The sequence below is a fragment of the Tasmannia lanceolata genome, unplaced genomic scaffold (assembly GCF_043159265.1).
Source record: "Tasmannia lanceolata isolate RefF3 unplaced genomic scaffold, GAP_Taslan_0.1 ptg000011l, whole genome shotgun sequence".
NCBI lineage: Eukaryota > Viridiplantae > Streptophyta > Magnoliopsida > Canellales > Winteraceae > Tasmannia > Tasmannia lanceolata.
The window spans coordinates 17,303,075-17,325,000 of record NW_027518688.1 but is presented as its reverse complement, the minus strand read 5'-3'; the positions used below and the strand labels follow the sequence as shown (position 1 = coordinate 17,325,000).

The 21,926-nt window shown below is 39.6% G+C and overlaps 2 protein-coding genes and 1 long non-coding RNA gene across 3 annotated transcripts; 2 read left to right on the top strand and 1 right to left on the bottom strand.

Annotated features, from left to right (window-relative positions):
* The first annotated feature begins 1,647 nt into the window (after positions 1 to 1,647).
* Positions 1,648 to 3,338, top strand: LOC143885946 (uncharacterized). The gene is made up of 6 exons (XM_077389975.1): positions 1,648 to 1,683; positions 1,784 to 2,347; positions 2,432 to 2,584; positions 2,655 to 2,840; positions 2,915 to 3,004; positions 3,078 to 3,338. The coding sequence occupies exons 1-6, from the start codon at positions 1,648 to 1,650 to the stop codon at positions 3,336 to 3,338; spliced, it is 1,290 nt and encodes a 429-aa protein (XP_077246090.1).
* Positions 3,339 to 3,601: 263 nt separating this feature from the next.
* On the top strand, positions 3,602 to 3,992 carry LOC143886190 (uncharacterized). Its single transcript, XR_013253700.1, has 3 exons — positions 3,602 to 3,699; positions 3,775 to 3,862; positions 3,947 to 3,992. It is a non-coding gene; the product is annotated as an uncharacterized LOC143886190 (long non-coding RNA).
* Positions 3,993 to 7,630: 3,638 nt separating this feature from the next.
* On the bottom strand, positions 7,631 to 9,175 carry LOC143885944 (uncharacterized). The gene is made up of 2 exons (XM_077389974.1): positions 7,791 to 9,175; positions 7,631 to 7,655 (listed from the first exon to the last, which is right to left on the bottom strand). The coding sequence occupies exons 1-2, from the start codon at positions 9,173 to 9,175 to the stop codon at positions 7,631 to 7,633; spliced, it is 1,410 nt and encodes a 469-aa protein (XP_077246089.1).
* Positions 9,176 to 21,926: the final 12,751 nt, after the last annotated feature.

Sequence of the window (21,926 nt, the reverse complement as noted above, 5' to 3'; positions counted from 1 at the left end):
AATTCAAAAAGATTTTCAATAACGACTGATTTGTTGCTAAATTCCAAATCGAAGAACTCCAGATTGTAATTTAGGTCAATCATCACAAGATTTGAATAAACTTCAAAATTCAAAAAAGATTTTCAATAACGATTGATTTGTTCCTAAATTCAAAGTATTCAAACAATCACTAAGAAAACATACAAACAGTATCGGCATTCATCTCTTAAATCAAAACCCCAAAGAACCAAAGAACGGACTAAAAACATAGATCCTAACAAATATTCATTCCTCAAGAGGGGTGTGCTTATCAATGACAAGGCATTCGATATCAGTTCTGGTCTTTTTGGCATTTTATAACGGGAGATGATATCAGCACAACCATGTTTTAATAATTGGACAAAATAATAAAGGGAAAATGACCAAATAGAAGCGGTTTCTACTGAGAATGACATTTCAAAAGGGCTGTTTTCTAAATCACCAAACAGAAGTGATGTTGACTGGTTTGGATGACCATGGGACGGAAATACCCTTAGTTAAAAAACAGGTTTTAACTTTACTCTCTTTCTCTCCCTCTGTTTTTACTCTCTTGATTTTTTTTTTTACTTTTTACTTTCCACTGTTTACTCTCTCTCTCTCTCTCTCTCTCTCTCTCTGCAAATACGAGCGTCGGCGGAGAAATTCCGGCAAGTCTCTCCATCTCTCTCTCTCTCTCTCTCTCTCTCTCTCTCTCTCTCTCTCGGCCTCTCTGTATCTCTCTCTAGGTAAATCTGAGCGGCAAATCTCAGCGGCAAATCTCAGCGGCAAATCTCACAGGTTGGTAACCCATTTCTCTCACTGTCACTCTCTCCCTTTCAGTCTCTAGGTGGTTTTGTCATTTAGGGTTTTGATAAGTCAGTGATTTAGTCGTTTTCTCAGTTAGGGTTATGAAAAATCAGTGGTTTAAACCAATCTCAGTGATTTAATTGATAAATGAGGGATTTGAAGTAACTATTGATGGTTATAATCCCCTAATTTGTTAGAAAGCAGTGGTTTAAACACCTAATTTCTGAGAAATCGGTGGTTTAAACTCCTAATTTCTGAGAAATTATTTGTTGAAACACCTAATTTGTGAGAAATCAGTCGTTTAATTGATAAATTAGGTGTTTGAACTAACTATTGGTGGTTTAAAAACCTAATTTAGGAGAAATTAGTGGTTTAATTGAGAAATGACGCGTTTATTCTCCATAGTAATTTGCTCAACACCCTAATAGGCTTATAATAAAATGAATGGACATGTCATTGCTCTATAGGGGCTGAATTTGTTACAAATCAGTTGTTTAAACCCTTACTTTTTTATGTTAACAGTGATTTAATTGATAAATTAGGGGTTTATTCTCCGTAGTGATTTGGTCAGCACCCTACTAGGCTATTAAAAAATAGAATAGACATTTCAGTGGTATATTGGGTTTGAGTTTGCGAGCAATCAGGTGTTTAAACCCCTAATTTTTCATGTTAACAGTGGTTTAATAGATAAATTAGGGGTTTAATTCTCCTTAGAGATTTGCTCAACACCCTAATAGGCTTCTAAGAAATTAAATGGATATTTGTTAATTTGTTTCCTCACATTGTGTTTGAACAGGTCCACATCTGATTATTTGGATTCATATTCATCTTTTGCATATAGTAATGCCTCCTGTTATTCTTTTAAGTGTTGTATTTCTGGTAATGTGCTATATATATCTAATAATGCTTTATTTTCCAGCCTTATGTTACGTCAAGATGCTGCCCCTCCAAGTTTTACGACTTCTTCCAGTCCCTGCAGTTGAGGAATGTACATACTGATATCCTAAGTAGAAGCCCATTTGGAGGCTTACTTAACCTAGAAGGTGTAAAATTGCACAAGGCAATTTTGACCACCCTCGTGCGATCCTGGATACCCAAGTCCAGGGCATTTAGAGTAGGCGGCATCGTAATCCCCTTTGAGGTTAAGGATGTAGCATTAGCATTAGGTCTAAGCCTTAAAGGGGATAGAATAAGGATAGACTGGCATTCGACGGAAGAGGTCGAAGGTTGGAGGTTTGGCAGTCCAACGGCAAGATTCGCTGAGATTGCGAAGGTTATTAGGGCAGAGTCCATGTCGGACGAGATTTTATCGATCCAGGCGACAGTCAGACATGTCTTGCTACTCCTCTGCTGCTCTGTGCTTTTTGCACATGCCGACGCCACGGATCACAAGACGAAATCCTGCATTTTCCCCTACTTAGAAGCAGAGACCATCAGAAGAATTGGTTGGGCATACCCTGTCTATGACTTCCTCATAGAGTCATTGGATTCATATTCGAAGAAGGGGATGGGATATATCAACGGTTGTGCTATTCTGCTACAGGTAAAGAGTACATATAGTATGTACCATATAAGTGATATGTAAGTTAAATTTTTGTTCTCTAATCATCGTACGTCTTCATTCCAGGTGTGGCTATTCGAGCATACTACCCTGTGGGAACCTTCAGTTCCAGATGCGCGTCCACGCCTATTGAAGTGGACCTCGAGGATCGATACACGGATGAAGGAGCAGACAACCCTCATTACCCTGATCCGTGATAGGAAGCTAAAGAAGAAGGAGGTGAGACATAAAGCTTCTATACTCCTCTAGGTCTCACTTATTCTAACCGAAATGAACTATTCGATTTCAGGTTCTGAAGTGCTTACTACCTATTCCTGAAGAAGAGAGTCTCTTATCCATCGTAGCAGATGATGTAGACAATCTCGACGATCCTCTTCTTCCTCGAGAAGAGGGACAGCGGCAGTCCGTCATAGAAGATGATGTCTTAGATGTCGAGAATGTGTTGATCGGAAAACGTTCTACTCCGATATCAGTGGTAAGGAACATCACTCTCTTGCTTACATAGGGTCATTATATTCAAGTTATCTAAATTTCCTTTAATCTTCGTAGGTTTATAAGAGAAAAGGTGTTGGAGACAAGGATCGTCTCCAAGACATTCACATTTCAGAGGAAGAAACGATAGCGTCCCTGAGTCTACTGGTACGGTCTTTATAGTTCATTTTCAATAACTATATATTTCATATGTTATTAACTTCACATTTACGTTTTGCAGAGCAACGTAGCTGTTAAGAGAAGAAGATGGACAAAAAAAGAAACTGATAAGGAAAAGAATAAAGTGGATGGAGAAGAGAAGCCTATAAGCAGGGCTGAATTAAATTTCATAGTGAGGAGGTTAAGACAACTTGAAGATCAAGTAGCTGAGTTGGAAGATGAAGTAGCCGAGTTGAAGAGGAAGCTGGCTGAAGGGGACCAGGAGGCTGAAGGGGAGCAGGAGGCCGAAGGTCAGGATGGAGATGAAGGAGGGGGGAGGTGATGAAAGGAGGGGATGACCGACAGTTGGTCATCATTCCCAGCCAGGATACACCGGAGGTGGTTGAAGGTGAAGGTCCGGATGGAGGGGACGACCAGCAGTTGGTCATGTTTGGAAGTCAAGACCGACGGGAGGGAATAGAGCCGGTAGTAATTTTCATCCACGACACTCCAGTAAAACCTATGGGTCCGAAAGTTTGGAGTATTGAGAGAGTAGTGAAGCTGGGTTTAAGAAGGAAGAAAGCCTCTAAATACACTAGTTCACCGTTTAGAGGTATTGGGCGTAAGAAGACGAACAATAAACAGACGGTGACAGAGCCGCAAAACCATCGGTTGCTCGGACCGCTTCTTGCACTTCCGAAAAGGTAAATTGGATTGAAGCTCTTCTGTAATATAGTTATCTACCCTTTGTAAATGCTAAACAATTCGGAGTTTTGCAGCCACCGAGTCATACAGATCAACAACGAGTACATGTGTGCGGAAGACTTGGTTATTCTTAACGACCCCGTAGCGTGGTTAACTTCTCCGGTAAGTGTTTTGGTTATTTTTTCTAATACTGACTTCTTTCAGTAGTGATATTCGTCTCTAATATCTATATGTTATCTTACGTAGCTTATGAACGTATACGGCGAGTATCTGAACGTCCGGGATGAACGGAATAGAAAACCTAGAGAAAGAGCCTGTGTTTCCATCAGCACCTACCTCTACGTAAGAATAAATCGTTTTTCATTCCCAAACTTTCATTTTATAATTTTTTAGGAAGCTTTGAATGTGTTTTGGTCACGAATCACTTTGCTTGTATTGCTTCTGTAGGATTGTATAACTGACAAGGGCTACGCCGGGCCCGACTCCGTTGAGAAGTACGTTTGCCGCTTGAATCAATGCCCGCCGGATACCCTAAAAAGAGTCCTCTTCCCGGTGCATGTCCCTCAGCATTGGATTCTTCTGGTCCTTGATATGGTGGACGAAAAGTTCTACATCTACAACTCCTTGAAAGATGTTAAATACTGGACAGAGGTTCGACCATTGATGAGTTCGAGTCTCACCTTCCTTCGTTAAATTTGTAAGTATATAAAACTGTTACCCTGTAATGATTGTTTCATAGGTTCGATACCTGGAGGGGCTATACTTAGAAAAGTGGAAGGTGGACGTAAGTAAGTTTCTAGTGGAAGAACTTGACAAGAGGCCCATACAGAGAAACAGGTACTAAATTTCATTAGAATCAGGGGTTAGGAAACTTAAATTCATTGTGCCTCTTATTTGCGCTCCACGAGCTTGGTCGATGATGTCTTCTTCTTTTGCAGCAATGATTGTGGGTTATTTGTGCTGAAGGAGATGGATTGCCTGGCACGTGATGTGCCGCCAAAGTTCAGTCAGGCAGAAATCACGGTCATGAGAAGACAATTACTGGAGGATTTTTTAGATGGCCGGTGTGGCACGACTGTCAACTTGTAGGGGCTGTGGTGGTGTTGTTGCAGGTCGACGCTCTCGAGACATATCATTTCGAAATTGTAATGTCTGTAAATTGTAATGTATTATGGTGATTGTCAGACCACTTATTCCATTTCTTCAGTTCCAAATTGTAATGTGTGTAAATTTGTCCATTGTGTAAGGATCAGACAATCTCTTCCATTTTCCAACTCCAATGCAGGTTCAAATCGAATGTAACTTTCATGACCTTGGCATCTAATAATTGGTTGGATTAGGATTTGATTGTTGCGCATGGTCATGAGTTCACATATGCTGCTTGCAGTGAGATACACTATTCGAAACAAATTCAATTTTTTTTGTTTTCATGGGGATAGGATGGATGGAAAAGGCTCCAAAATAATGGACATAATGGAGGTGGTCAAACAAATCCAACATAGCACAATAGGGTACATATGATATTTATGTTAGAAAAAAAAAATTTAGTACTGGTCGGAAGTCCGACATTTACTCGGAATTCCGCAGCAAAAAAAAAAATTCTCAGAATTCCGAGAATTATTTTCGGAATTCCGTAGAAAGTATATGTTAATTTATGGGTTTTTCACAACCCTGGTCGGAATTCCGAGAGTTTTTTCTCGGAATTCGGAGAGTTTTTTCTCAGAATTCCGCAGTAAACTTCGACTTTTTGGAAAATGTAAAATGTATGTGGTCGGAACTCCGAGAATTATGTCTCGGAATTCCGCAGCGAGTCTGATGGTTTTTAAAAAACTTTCGGAATTCCGAGACATAGTCTCAGAATTCCGACACTTATGTAACCCCTTTTAAACCATCGAACGTGCTTTTTTTTTTCATTTCCCTCTTCTAATCTCCCTTCGTTTTCCGTTCTCTCTGAAAACCGTTTCCAAACCCTAACTCCATTAACCATTCTCCCTTACAATCCGTTCAAATCTAACCCTAATTTATCATCTTCATCCTCCACAACCCTGTTTTTTACCCAAAAACCCATAAAATGCGTCATCCCTGCTAAAACCCCCAATTTCTCTTCCTATTCCTCAATTTCCTCCTCCTTTTGTCAATTTTCTTCCATTCACACTCCTTCTCCTTCCATTTTCTCTTCTTTTTCTTCCACATTCCTCATTTTCTTTGTCATCTCTTCCATTATAATCAATTTCTCTTTCATTTTCTTTCATAATCTCCATTTTCAGAAATCTAAGGTTTCCCATCTTCCGTTTTACCCTCCATTACAACTTCTCTTATTCCCTAACTGTTCTCAAGATGCCTCGAACCAAAAATGTCCAAATCAGAGGTTCTACCCAACGCCAGGACGATGAAGGACCATCGAGGAAGCGGTCTAAGAAAGCTACGGCTCCGGCTCCCGAACCGGAGCTTATTCCAAATTCCTACTTCTCCTCTGCACAAGCGAAGAAGGCATGGCCGAAAATGGCTAATCGTGGTGTCCGCACCGGACGCTTCATAGAGCCCGACGTCCTCAAACACTTCGACCTTAAAGCTCGGTTTGACGCTCTTGGATGGACACAATTTCTTCATCTTGATGAGCTTATCTATCCTAGATTGGTACGTCTTTTCTATGCCAATCTCACAATCAGTCCTACGTACTTCGAAATTGAGTCTCGCGTCAAGAAAACAACGATTCGACTCAATTATCATGAACTTGCTGAGATGCTTGAGATTAGTCCCAATGGTTTTGAGCATTACTTTTGGCCTGGAAATGGGATCCATTCACTTAATGATCTTGATCACGACACTGTGTATGGTCGGATTACCCGGAGTTATAGATCCAACATGATAGTGAAAGCCTCCCATCTCATTCCTGAAGCTAAGATGCTTCACAACTTCATGTTCAGCAACTTCACCCCTCGCGGGGGCATGACCGATGCTCTAAGGCCCTTAGAGGCCTACCTCATCTATTGTATTCTTGAGCGTCGCAAGGTTTGCCTACCCTATATCATCTTCCGTTTTATGTTCCAAACACTTAAGCGGTCCAGAGCCTCCTTGCCATATGGCATGCTCCTTACGTGTATCTTCCGCAACTTTGGCATTGCTCTGGATAGTGAGGCGACCATCATTCCTACCGCTCCATTTGATGATAAGTCTTTCCGGCGCATGGCTCTAAACAAAGAAGTAGTTGAAGTTGCAGCTGGAGAAGAAGACGAAGAAGGAGAAGAAGAAGGAGAGGAAGAAGAAGAAGAAGAAGATGAAGAAGAAGAGGCGGATCAGGATACTGAGGCGCCTGTGGCACCACGGGCATCTCAGGATTTCACCGCTATGCAGGAGGCCCTTCAGCTATCCATGGCTTCTCAGTTTGAGAAGCTCACTACTCACTTTGACAGGGAGATGACCAGTCGCTTCGAAACGCTCACTACTCACGTTGACACGGAGATGGCCAGTCGCTTCCAGGCGCTCAGTACTCATGTTGACACGGAGATGGGTAGTCGCTTTCAGACTCTTACTACACACATTGATGAACAGTGGACCACCTATTACCAGTACCTCTCCGGTGGTCAGTGGGGTCAGCAGCCTGCCAGTTCCTCATATCCTCCACCACCACCTCCAGAGCAGTAGATGGCTTCAGTTCTCCGATGATGATGGATACTTTTTTGCTCAGACGCTTTATATATACTGACATATGATGTATTAAGCTTATCTTCTTGGATGATAATTTGGATAATGTAGTTCGTATGCTGGCCAAGCACCTGATAGGTAGATTCTGTGATCAGTCGCTTTCAGGTTTTGACAATTGTAAGTGCTCCTTTGCTTCGTAAAAAAAAAATTCTCATTAATTATAGCACCCCATTACAGAAAACATACATGTACTCCAAAAAAACATACAATTATTCCAAAAAATGTTTATGTATTCCAAAAAATGCCGGGCCTGCAATTCATACTTACAGAAAAAACGGAGGCAGACAGGATAGACCAGGCCTGCAATAAAATTTGCACGAATCGATTAACGCCAGCACGGGTTGTATCGAGGACTAGTAAAAAAAACATGTTAGATTGATCATACCTGTTCTCCATTGGTGCGGAAGGCCCGATTGGAGCCTCGTTTTGCTGACGATTTACGATGGGAGGATTCTTGCACGATCTCTTATTATGTCCAAGTTGCCCGCAGGTACCGCACTTATGATGCACTCCTCTTTCCAGTCCTCTCTCCACTCTGACTTTTTTTGGTCGCCCTGGCTGTCGTCTTACTTTTGGCGGCAATACCAACGGCAAAGTATGGGAAGGATCTGGCCATTGCGATCGATCTAACGTGGGATAAACTACTCCATCATAAGTCTTCCGATATGCATCGGCCAGATACCAATCCTGGCAGTAACAGTATGGATCTTGGTGGTTTAGTCCCATAGCTGCTATCGCATGCCCGCACGGAATTCCCATCGTTTGGAACATACGACACGTACATGTTTGCTTAGCTATGTCCACCTGGTCAACGTGATACCTGGACGTTACTTGAAATTCGGTCCAACTACACTGCCACGGCGTATAGGCACCTGCTTCTTTACGTGCTTCCGCCAACCAGGATTCCGCTTTTGGTGTCAAACGAGTCGTCCATTTGCTACATGTCTTTTGACGGAACTGAAAGAAGTCGCAAACTTTCCATCTTGTGTGTTCGACAAGTGCTGCAATTGGCAACTCCCTTGCTCCCTTTAAAACGGCATTGAAGCACTCAGCTGCGTTAGTTGTCAACACATTATATCTGCATCCCTCAAAATACGCGCTCGCCCAATTTTCTTTAGGAATGTCCGATATCCATTGGTGTGCTCTTTTACTCTGACTTTCAATACTCTCCATCGCATCCTTAAAAGCACCCTCCCTTAGGGAATATGCAGCTATCATAAAGAGTTTCCGGAGCTTTTCATTTTTAAAGGTTGAATGGAAGTTGGCACTGAGGTGATGGATGCAATAGCTATGGTGTGACCTGGGCAAAGCTTCAGTTACGGCTCTAGGCAACCCCTTCATCCGGTCCGACCCAATCGTGATGACATCTCGACCCTCTGAAATGAAATTATGACGGAACAAATGCAGAAACCATACCCAGCTTTCATACGTCTCAGCCTCGACTACTGCAAATGCTAGCGGGAATAACCCACCGTTGCCGTCTATCCCAGTTGCGGCTAGTAGAGTCCCCCTGTACTTCCCCCGCAAATGGGTCCCGTCAATTAGGGCGAGGGGCCTAACTGTTCGGTTGAATGCAAGTATGCTAGGGCCAAATGACCAAAATAAACGGGCAAAAGTATCATCCCCTCTTGGCCGTAACTCTCGAGATCGGCACAACCGTATTATTGTGCCATGATTCCTTCTTACCAACTCCTCAGTATACGCAGGCAGGATGCGGTAAGACGCCTCGGCATTTCCGCACTTAATTTCGTGTATAAGCTCCTTCGCCATGTGGGCTTTTCGATAGGACAATGTTATACCCCACTGGACCTTGATGTACTCTCTTATCAAAGTAGCCTTGACGTCTTCTGGTCGGGGGAATAAGGCTATGAGCAACTACGCTCCTTGCATCTAACGCCATACTTTGTGGGATTTTTCTCCTGTGGGACAAACACAAAATGATGCTGGATTCCATAGTCTCTGACTTTCTTTTCAAAGACTTTAAGATTTGGGAACATTGCCCCAACCGTGAACTCCTCAAGTCGCACAATCTCTTTTACTTCATCAACCCCTACAACCATTTCATCTGCTTCCATCGGCTGCCTTTCATACATATTTCCCAAAGCATTGCCTAGATAATTAGTAGGTTCATCCTGCTCATCACCCATGTCCTCACTGTCACTGAAGTCCTCTTCATCATCACCAAAGTCATCATCATCGTTATTACTGCCATCGTTCGGTCTAATCAATTCATTAGCATGAACATCACCTCCAAAATTCCTAGACAACTCCTCCTCGTATTGGCTTGGGTGGGTTGTCTCAAACTCGGTCTCAGTGGTGTCGGTCTCATTAAAATTGGGATCATCAAAATCCTGATTCAAGTCCACTTCGTAGCTGCACATCGGGTAGCAATTAGAGATAAAATATTCGATTCATAAATGAAAGGAAGGAATATGAATAGCACTCAACAATTGCTCTCTACTATAATTTACCGATGTATGTTATGACTACTGCTATGTCTTCTTTTTTTTCCTTCTCGAGCAACGACCGATGGACTCGGTAATGCAGGGACAGAATTAATTTTCGGCCTCGAAGCGTCTGCAAATGAGGTAGGGATCGTTGCGACACCAACATTCCGGTAAGAAATATGATCTTCATAAACTTCACTTAAGTTGGCGTGACATCTGCGCAAAGGTGAGTAACAATAAAGGGAAGGCAATTTCACAAATGGATTGTAAACAATCAACTATTTTACCTATCACTCGTATATCTATCACCACATCTTCCTTCATCAAGAGGATCTCCACACCGATACACCAGACCGACATCCGTAGGGTGAGGAGAATTGTTTCCTCCAAAATTGTACTCTTTAGTTACATACAAGCTCAGAGAATTAATAACCGTACTATCAAAAAGCATCATCACCAGATCAAGGTCGTTATCATCTCGAATATCGTATAAGATGATCTGATATGGGTCTAAAATATATCGACACTTGATGGATAAAGAAACATTACTTCGATTAGTCCCAATTTTCCTGTGAATTAGAGTGTCAAATTCTCTAAATTTTATTTTCTGACCCACAATTAATGGCAACTTCTTCCCTCCTACGTATTCAAATGATACCACATCCTTTACAAAGCCGTCGACGTGTAAGATAAAAGAAGCTCTTCGTTCTACTGTTCTCCTGTTTACACAAAATTAAACCATTGTCAAAATAACCAATTCAAAAAAAAACCATTCCAATTAACAAGTAAAGCACCCATTTTTGAATTATGCACAACTTCAACCATTGCTAAGTCTCCATAAAACAACATAAACCACTACTAAGACCTACTAAGTCATGACAAGGAAATATGAACCACTACTTACCCCATATAAAGCACTTAGAAATACTATAAACCACTGTTAAGCCAATATAAACCACTGTTAAGCCAATATAAACCACTTATAAACACTTTAAACCAATGGTTATCCTAAATAAACAACTTATAAACACTCTAAAACCACTGGTAACTCTATATAAACTACTTATAAACACTCTAAACCACTGATAGGGTTATATAAAGCAGTTGTAAAAACTCTAAACCACTGATAAACCTATATAAACCACTTATAAACAGTATAAACTACTTCTTACCCTGTATAAACCATGTATAAACACTCTAAACCACTGATCAGCCTACATAAACCACTTATAAACAGTATAAACCACTGATAGGCTTATATAAACCACTGATAGGCTTATATAAACCACTGTTTACTTTATATAAAGCAGTTGTAAAAACTCTAAACCACTGATAAACCTATATAAACCACTTTTAAACAGTATAAACTACTTCTTACCATGTATAAACCATGTATAAACACTCTAAACCACTGATAAGCCCACATAAACCACTTATAAACAGTCTAAACCACTGATAGACTTATATAAACCACTGTTTACCTTATATAAAGCAGTTGTAAAAACTCTAAACCACTGATAAACCTATATAAATCACTTATAAACACTATAAACTACTTCTTACCTTGTATAAACCATGTATAAACATTCTAAACCACTGATAAGCCTACATAAACCAGTTATAAACAGTCTAAACCACTGATAGGCTTATATAAACCACTGTTTACCCTATATAAACAAATTGTAAAAACTCTAAACCACTGATAAACCTATATAAACCACTTATAAACAGTATAAACTACTTCTTACCCTGTATAAACCATGTATAAACACTCTAAATCACTGATAAGCCTACATAAACCACTTATAAACAGTCTAAACCACTGATAGGCTTATATAAACTACTGATAGGCTTATATAAACCACTGTTTACCTTATATAAAGCAGTTGTAAAAACTCTAAACCACTGATAAACCTATATAAACCACTTATAAACACTATAAACTACTTCTTACCCTGTATAAACCATTTATAAACACTCTAAACCACTGATAAGCCTATATAAACCACTTATAAACAGTCTAAACCACTGATAGGCCTATATAAACCACTGTTTACCTTATATAAACCAGTTGTAAAAACTTAAACTACTGATAAACCTATATAAACCACTTATAAACAGTATAAAATACTTCTTACCATGTATAAACCATGTATAAGTACTCTAAACCACTGATAAGCCTACATAAACCACTTATAAACAGTCTAAACCACTGATAGGCTTTTATAAACCACTGTTTACCTTATATAAACCAGTTGTAAACACTCTAAACCACTGATAAGCCTATATAAACCACTTATAAACACTATAAACTACTTCTTACCCTGTATAAATTATTTATAAACATTTTAAACCATTGTTAATCCTTATAAACCAATTATAAACACTCTAAACCACTGGTAACCCTTAATAAACCACTACGGAGGAATCTTACCCAAAGAACCTATATAAACCACTTATAAACACCCACTTGAGTACTGGTTTATGGTAGTGAAATACTGTTTAACTTAAGAAATTAGTGGATTACAGTAAAATAACAACGATTATAAAGTGTTTAAAGTAATTTAAATAAGATTAAATAGTGATTGAAGGCTTTCTGCAATGGAAGACAGTAGTTTAACATGAAAAACTTTCATTCAAGTTTATAAACATGCCTTATAATGGAAAGAGAAGGGAGAGGGGTACCTTTCCATTCAATGGAAGCTTTCTGCAATGGAATGGTGGTTTCTAGTGAAGATTTTTAAGATTTCCAAATCTAATAACGTTTTTTTCCAATATTTGTTGAAAATGGAAGCGTTGTGCAATGCAATGAAGGGTTAGGAAGGCTTTCACATCTAAAAATGAGGTTTTTAGCATTAGAATGGAGCTTTTGGCATCTAACAATGGAGGTTTTTGGGTTTCAAAAATGGAGGTTTTTGGGTTTTTCATACGTACATTTTTTTGGTAGGTGGGAGGAAGAAGAAGAAGAGGGAAAAAGGTGGGTTTTGGGATTTGTTTTCTCCTAAATGTAATCATTTCAAATAGGTGATTTGATAGGGGGAGAGAGAGAGAGAGAGAGTCAAAGGCATTTTAGTCATATGCACTCTTGATTGGTGATTTAGAAAACAGCCCTCTTGAAATGTCATAGTCAGAAGAAACCCCTTCTATTTGGTCATTTTCCCAATAATAAAAGACAAAATGGATTACTGCAAAACATGCTTGAGTTTTTTTTTTTTTTTTTGAAATGGTAAATGATTAGATTAAAAAGGGGAACCGAGAAGGCGCACAATCTATACAATAGAAAAGAGAAAAACAAAAATACAAAAATACAAGGGAATTCCCATGGCGGCAAAAAATCAAACCACTCTAACCCTACTCTAGGAACACCAGATCTAGCTAAAGAATCCGCCTCCCCATTAGCCGATCCTTTTACATGCTTGAATACTATTGAAGAACCTGAGCAAGAATCCTCAATTTCCTCAAAAAGACTAAGGAACCTCCATGGAGGGGCCGCCAAACCTGACAACCAACTAATTACATTGGCCGAGTCTCCTTCCACAATCACCGAATTCAATTGATCTAATTCTATTCGCATAATGTCACTGAACACTGCTTTAACTTCAGTTTTAGATGAGTCAGTAATACCGATTAGGCCTGAAAAATCCCACACCACCTCGCCAAGACTATCTCTACATAAACCACCAATTCCGGCCGGGCCTAGGTTTTCAAGACAAGATCCATCGAAATTTGCTTTTAGAAAACCAGGAGGCGGGGGAACCCATAGCTGAATAATTGGATCGCTTCTTTCCGCTTCTGAGCAGATTATCTGCCAACCCTCCCAGAGCTCAAAGGCTGATACAAATCTAAATAATGGAATACTTCTCGCCCACAGGATAGTTAAACCGATAATTTTAATATAAAGCCAATAGGATGTTTTGACATCTCCCACAAACACCGTGTTATTCCTTTCTTTCCATATAACCCACCACAATGCCACAAGGCATAACCTCCATAATACATTTCCTTTCTTTTTCCACGGAACGAATTCCCAGCTATTAACAACCTCAGAAATATATTTTGAAAATACCCAACATATACCAAACCTCGATAATATATGCCCCCAAATCACTTTCACTACCCTGCAATGAATAAACAAATATTCTATAGATTCTCCATCCTCCATACAAAGGGGACAATGGTCCATTAGGATCATGCCTCTTCTTCTTAAGAAATCGATGGTTTGAATTCGGCCACAGCAAACCGCCCATCCAAAGAAACATACCCTCGGGGGACACTGCAATTTCCAAATCTTAGCCGCTAGAGAGTCTTCAGAGATAGGAGAAAATGAGAATGGAAAGATTTAACAGAAAAGAGCCAGGAGGAATTCCAAGTCCAAATTCTTCTATCCGAACCACTCCTCTTAATATAGCATTTATCAATTAAATCAAGAAGCTGAGATATAGAGTCTAATCCACGATCAAAGAAGTTCCTCCTGAACTTTGGGCTCCATATCACTTTAAAATCTATACGATCAAAACATTCGCAAACTAGCGCATTCTTATTAGCTGCCACCAAGAACAGATTTGGAAACATAATCCCTAGAGGCTCAATCGAACACCACACATCTAACCAAAATCTAATTCGATCCCTGGAATAAACCTTAAAGTAAATTCCCTTCTGGAAGTCATGAGAGATACGTAAGATATCCCGCCACACCGTTACCCCCTTCTTTACCCATACATCATCAGATACCCATACTTACTTCCAATCACCGTAAGATATCCTGCCTTCCCTATACCCATACTTACTTCCAATCACCTTGACCCACAGAGATGCTTGTTCCTCCCCAAACCTCCAAAGCCATTTGCTTAATAGTGCTCGGTTAAAACCTTTAATTCTCCTAATTCCCAGGCCTCCAGACTTTATCGGTAAACAAACCTTCTCCCATTTTACCAACGAGATGCCTTTCTTGGGTTCTGATCCGCCCCATAGGAATCGACGTTGAATCTGTTCTATTCTCAGAGCCACGCTAATCAGGCATTTAAACATAGACAAATAATAGACTGGAATGTTGGCCAACACCGCCTTTACAAGAGTCAACCTCCCTCCTTTAGAGACAAGATTTCTTTTCCACGTTTCCAATCTTTTCTCAATTCTTTCCACAATAGGGACCCAAAGAGATTTGCTTGCTCTACTTACCCCCAAAGGGAGTCCTAAATACATCGAAGGAAAACTATCCACCTTGCAACCCAATATTTTTGCATAATTCACTGCCTCTTCTGATGATGAGTTAATAGCATACATTCTCGACTTCAATAAATTGGTTCGTTGCCCTGTAATCAGCTCGTAACATCTAAGAGTTGCCTTAAGATTCAAAATCTTTCCATAATCAGGCACCGTAAATACAAGAGTGTCATCAGCAAACTGCAGAATTGACACTTCTACCTTTTCACTTCCAATAGAGAATCCTTCCAAATAGCCCCTAGAAGAGCCTTTATGCATCAATCTACAGAGGGTCTCTGAGATGATAAGGAATAGGAATGGAGATAGAGGATCCCCTTGCCTTAACACCCTAGAAGACTTGAAAAAACCTTTTGAGGATCCATTAATAAGAATAGATAACCAAGCCGAAGAAATACACTTCCTGATCCATCCTCTTCACCGACTACCAAAACACATCCTCCCAAGAGGATAGTCCAGACAATCCCATTCCACTCTGTCATACGCCTTCTCCATATCAAGTTTACAAATAACCCCCTTTTTACCGGCTCTTGAGTAAGAATCAATCACTTCATTTGCTATAAGAGAACAATTCAAGATTTGCCTCTTACTAATGAAAGCACTTTGATTATCTGAAATCACAGATGGGAGCACTACCTTCAACCGGTCCGCCAGAACTTTGGCCAAAATTTTGTACAAACAACCCACCAAACTGATCGGTCGAAAGTCAGACACCTTTGAAGCTCCTTCCACCTTAGGGATCAAAACAATGAACGTTGCACCTTTGCCCCTATCCAGCGATAAGCCTTCAAAGAATTCTTTAAAGAATCTCATAATGTCCATCTTGACAACATCCCAACAAGATTGAAAAAAAGCTAAACAGAAGCCATCCGGTCCAGGGGCTTTGTCTTTAGATAATGAGAACACAGCTTTTTCAATTTCCTCCTCTTCAAAAGGCCTTTCTAACTTATCACTTTGTTCCAAATTTAAGCAGATATCATTTCCTTTTATAATAACTTCTACTTCGTGTACGTAACAAGATCCATTGATCTGAACGACAGCCATAAGGCCATCGAAATGGTATTGAGAACACCTTGATCAGATGATCTACACCCTTAATCTTGTTACGTGTCTCTATGGGTCCCACTTGGGCCGGAATAAATTAGTTTAAATTTATTAGTTGGTAGGATTTGCTTTGTAGTTGTTTGGGATGTGTCGGAGTCTTAAAAGATAATGATTATCTAGATTAAGGATTTTCTACAAATTACTTGTAGGTAGCCTTTTCTTGAGGAATGAAGAAATTTATCCCCAAATTGTGTTATTGCACAAAAAAGGAGGAAAGACCCTTCCCTCGAAGTGGGTCAAGAGGCTAATCTTCCCTCTAAAAAGATCAAATTAGTGGCGAACCGATTCGGGTTCGTAACAGATCCATCACGCCTCTTTTAGGCCCTGTCTCGATTACAAGATATTTTTGGAAAAGCCTGAAAAAGAAAAAAGTTTTTCAAAAGTCAATAGATATGAACCATTGGATTTCTCCTTTGAATATGTGATTGGTTATGAATCTTGGTGAATGTGGATCATTCATTGCATTATTGTCCCAATTTGATTAGATGTATGATTATCGATCAATCTCCATCGGTCATTATTTGATGCTCCATCGGGCCATAAGAAGGTAGAATTTGGTTAATCTCGAGGCCTCCAATGGTCATTGTACCATTCTGGGTGCATTATATTTGGAAGAATTTGGGCCTTTGATGGAAGGATTTGAGCCTTTGATGGTGATCAATGACAATAATTGGATGCATCGGGTCCTGTTGGGGGCTGATCATTGCACTTAAACATGCAGGTGGATGGAGGTAGGGTCCTACGAACATTAGATTGTCGATAACTTAGTGATCTAGCCTTGATTTTTACTTCTAAGCTTCACAATCAGGCATGTGGGCCCATCGGAATCCATATGCAAGGCTCGATGATTTAGTGAGACAACCGAATCTGTTCCCAAACCGATTATTGGACTCAATATTAAGGCCTTGTTTGTTTTGGATTTTGAGAACCGATTATGAGTCCCAAAACTGATTATTGGAATCAAAATTAAACGTAATTTCAAGTCCAATAATCAGTTTTGGAAGATAATCGGTCTCAAAATCCAAAACAAAGCCTAAACGTAATTTAATTTTGAGTCCAATAATCAGTTTGGGGCCCACAATCAGTTGTCAAAATCTGAAACCAACAGGGCCTTAAGATTATGTATAGCGATTATTTGTCGCTTCTGAAAATCCCTGTAATGACTTTTCCAGGCTAAAGTCTTACTATCTAATCTCATTTTCATCCTCTTCCTTGGGTTGTGGACTTTTTCAGATCCTCGCTTAGAACTTGTGTAACGACTAGATTAGGAAGGACCTATGTTGAAAATGAATGCAACTATTCTGTTTTCATCACAGAAAGGATGTGTATTTTCGTATATTCTAGTTTCTCTTTTGCATCTGAGACTAAGGGAACGTTTGGATACGAGGATTTTAGAATCTGGGATTATAAAATCTAGATTTTAGCTTGAAATATGAAAACTAGGGCTGGTACAGGGTCGGGTTGGGTCGGGTTTTTCAAAACCCTAGCCCAACCCTGGATCCCATTATCTCGGCCCTGACCCGCCCTGACCCTGAGTCAGGGCCGGAAAACCTCAACCCATTACCCGCCCTACAAGGTATTGTGCTGGCCCTGGCCCGCCCTAATTGACCCTAGTGCAAATACCTGTTAAGAGTGCCAAAAATAAAGCAACCACTTATCATATGGAACAAAATGATCAATAAACAGAGAAAGGGAACAAAATAAGACAATATGAATTCAACAACATGCGGGCAACAGAGACAATTAATAATAATAATCTAAAGAAACATCAATCCAAGATAATAGAAAACATTAGCAAAAGAAACATGCACAGATGGTTCAATTCTATAATAGAAAACTCAGGGTCGGGCCGGGTCAGGGTACCCGAGGCATTAACCCAAAACCCCCCGACCAGAGTCAGGGTAAAAAAAAATGAACCCTGACCCGCCCTCAGGGTTAGAAAATCCAGCCCTGACCCTGTTCGGGTTCAGGGCGGGTCAGGGCTGACAGGGCCAAACTTGCACGCCTAATGAAAACCATAAGATTTGAGCAAAAATCTTGGATTTTATAATCCACAAGCCATAAGAAAACCAGGTTTTGAAAATCTCTCTCGCAACCCAAGATTTCTAAATCCAGGATTAGAAAAAACTAACCGTGTAGTGAAAGAACTAACTGTGTAGTGAAAGCCTTGCCGACCACACCCTAATTTTACTATCAATTGTTCCTTCATAAACTAACATGGATTGCTAGGCCGAGACAAATTTTCGTATTTGGAATCCAACATGGCCTCCACATTTTTATTTTCATTTCGAAATGTCGTAGAGATGTTAGATGAGACTATGGATTCCGTGTAGGTTCTTAGGCCCCGTTCGGTTGGGATTATAGACCAACCGATTGCAATTGTTGCAATTGATTATTACAATAACCTATTATAAAAATAATCTATTATGACATAACTGTGTTCTGCTCCATCGTTTAATTAGTGATTATTTACCCATCTTGTAATGACAAAAATACCCTTGTGATCCAAAAATTACAGCTTTACAAATGGTGTTTACCACTTTAATTCATTAATTCATAATGACATGGGCTTTACAAAAATTACAGCTTTACAAACACTGTTGCCATACACCCTTTGGCTAATGATATTGGCACTACCCTATTTTGATAAGTGCACGAACTTAGCTTGTCTTTTGTGTTGTACTCTGAAACAAGAGCCAACTAGAACATGGCCTAGAGCAAAAACAACTGATGAACCATGATTTTTTCAGATGCCTAGCCAAAGAAGATAAACCCTTCAGTTAGCCTTCTGTCTGTATATATGAAACTAGAAAGGAAGGGAAAGAGAAAATATGTACTGAGCCCATTAACTGCTAGAAATCAACTCAAAATTGAAAAATATGAAACACCTCCGCCCCTACTTTGTTGTAGTAGCAGAACTATTTCTTATCCTTTGAAATTTAGTCTGTGCATGTTTCTTTAACCCTCAGCTCTGCTAATACATCATCAACAATAGGAAGGACAATGAAGCAGTTGGCTTGTTGAATGTGGCACCCACAGCATTGTAGCATGTTACAGGGCATTTGGCAACACATTGAATTGATAGTGACATACGTAATTCGCCCATTAATTGTCCTTGATCCTATCCTAATCATAAGATCCTAGCCCTCGATTGAGTGTATCATTTCTAAAGACTCACTTCCAAGATTGAGTCTGTTCTTGATTAGTCAGAGGATCTGGACCGTCCAAATTGTGGGCCTTACATAGGACCATCAATGGGCTTAGAGGATCCTATGGATTCAAAGGATTGGAACATTAATGGACAGGATTTGGGCACAACAGTTGGATCAGAGACAATGCAAACTGGATCTATATCCTGCAGGCCTGAAATAATTTTGGATCAGGCCTTGTTGCCACAAAATCCAATCCCTAGATGCCATTCATTTATGAGTAGGGGCATCAGTGCTTCCACTTTAGATTGGATCCACCCATGTCTTGGTCACGATCCAATCAGATTCCCTTATTGGTCTTAATTTCTGAGTCTGGGTCACGGTCCATTTTGAGGCGGTCGGTCCATCTAAGCGTCCTAAATCCTACTTAGGTTGTACACAGCTAGGGTTTAGGGCTATGGATGAGAAGAGGGAAGAAACTTGAGAGTGAGGAGAATGTTGTACAAATGAAAAGTGGAAAAATAAAATGTTTCTGGTAGTTTTTGAGCTTTTACCTTAAAATCGGGTCGGTTTCATGTTGATTCCAGTTCATCTTTTAGCAAAAGCTCAACCCGACCTGACCCGACCCGAGTTGCACCCCTAAATTTCCCTCGGATTTTGTGGCTATTCCTGGGTCATGATCCAAAATAATTTCAGACCTTGGGCTATTGATCCAATAGACACGGGTCAAGATCTAACTCTCGTGCTCAATTCATATTGATTAATGTTCGAATCCTTTGGATCCATCGGACTGTCTGTATACATTGACACTCCTGTTTATAATGGGTATTTTTGTAATTTAAAAAAAATACTCAACAAAAGTTCATTTTCCTAATTTACAGTTTGACGTGGATTCCTTTCTCTACCTCAACCCTGAGCTCAAGCTGTGTACAAAGGATTTATGGTGTCGGATGGCCGATGAATTATTATTTTATTACTTGTTTCGTATCACTGTGCGTTGGGTAGTTCTTCACCACACCATCGTGATCTCACAAAGAAAATAAAAAGAAACCTCATGAATTTCATTGCAAGTAATGAACGGCGTAGATTAACATACACCCTTAACAATTGAAAATACCAGCTGTCGATTCACTTCCATGACCAAAAAGCTAGATATTATTCGTGCTTAGCTCAAACGGTGTTGGTGGACTTTGATTGTGATGTTAGAATTTTGAAGTCACACTTCCATTACCAAGACCCCAAAAAGGAAAGGATGTTAGAGGTGGAAAAGAAAGGATAATATATATATATATATATAGAAAAGATTCTTTGACCCACCTAAAAATTGAAGCTTGCAACCATGGTTTAAAATTTCGGTTTCGGTAACCATTTCGGACCCCACCGAAAACCAAATTTCGGTCCGAAATTTGGTAATTTGGTTCGAAATTCCGGACCGAAATTCCAAAATTTCAGCTGAAATTTTGTAACACTTTTTAAAATAATAAATAATGACATTTAATCCGAAATTTCGTAAATAGTGAAAAATGAAATTTTGGAAAATTTCGGTTTCGGTCCCCAGCAAAATCCGAAATTTCGGATTTCGGTCGAAATTTAAAACCATGCTTGCAACCCATAGAAAGAGCCAATGTTCCCCCTTAGCTTTCCTCTTCTTTTCTTTCCCACCTTTTTTTCCTTTCACATGTATAATCGTCCATGTCGAAGTACAATAGCATCAACCCATTTTTCATCAGATTTTTACTTTTTTATTTTTAGAGAAGGCATCTCTGTTGAGGTAGTAAAAATGGCTCCACTTGGTATGTGGCATGTGTGTTTTTTAAAAAGATCGATGTCATACACAAGGAAAAGTTATTCCAAGTAGTAATCAGTTGAAAACATAGATAACACATCAAAGAAAAGTTATTCCAATTAACAATTAGTATAATAGACAATTTTCTTTCAGACAGATGGATAGTAGATTGGAAGTGGATTGAACCCCTTTAACTCGGTCACATGAACTAAAGGGATTAGTGGTCCATGGAGACTGGCTATGTTATGGATGAAATTAAAGATAGAGCACTCCTAGGAAAATGGGCATCAACTAGTGGAGCCACTTCCAGTAATAGAGAGTTCAAATCCCCATAAAAGGTCTAATCAACGGTCATTTCAGTCCCATTCTTATCTCCCAAACGGAATCCCATTTTCAAAGTATTTTCCTTAAAGATATGTGTTTGTTTGCTCTTTCTCTCCTTCCTAGAAGTGCCAACAATTTGGCTGGATGTTTACCCAAAGTGGGAGCTTCTAGTGATCATTTTTCTTTAATAAGATTTTGTTATATTTATCAAAAAGAAAAAAGGAATGACCTAGAAGGAAGTTGCAGATAAAACCCACATGCCAACAATAATTTAGCAACAGTTAAGCTTATAAGCTTATAATCACAAGTATGATCCGCTTGATTATCCGGCGATTGTAAGCTCCTGTGTCTGCAGATTGATAGAAACCATCTACTTTGGATTACATTCAACTTGGCATCAATGGCGAAATCTGAATAGATTAACTCTACAAACCTAATGTTTCAGATAAAATTGATCAACACCAATGGAGATGCATTGTCCACACTGATAA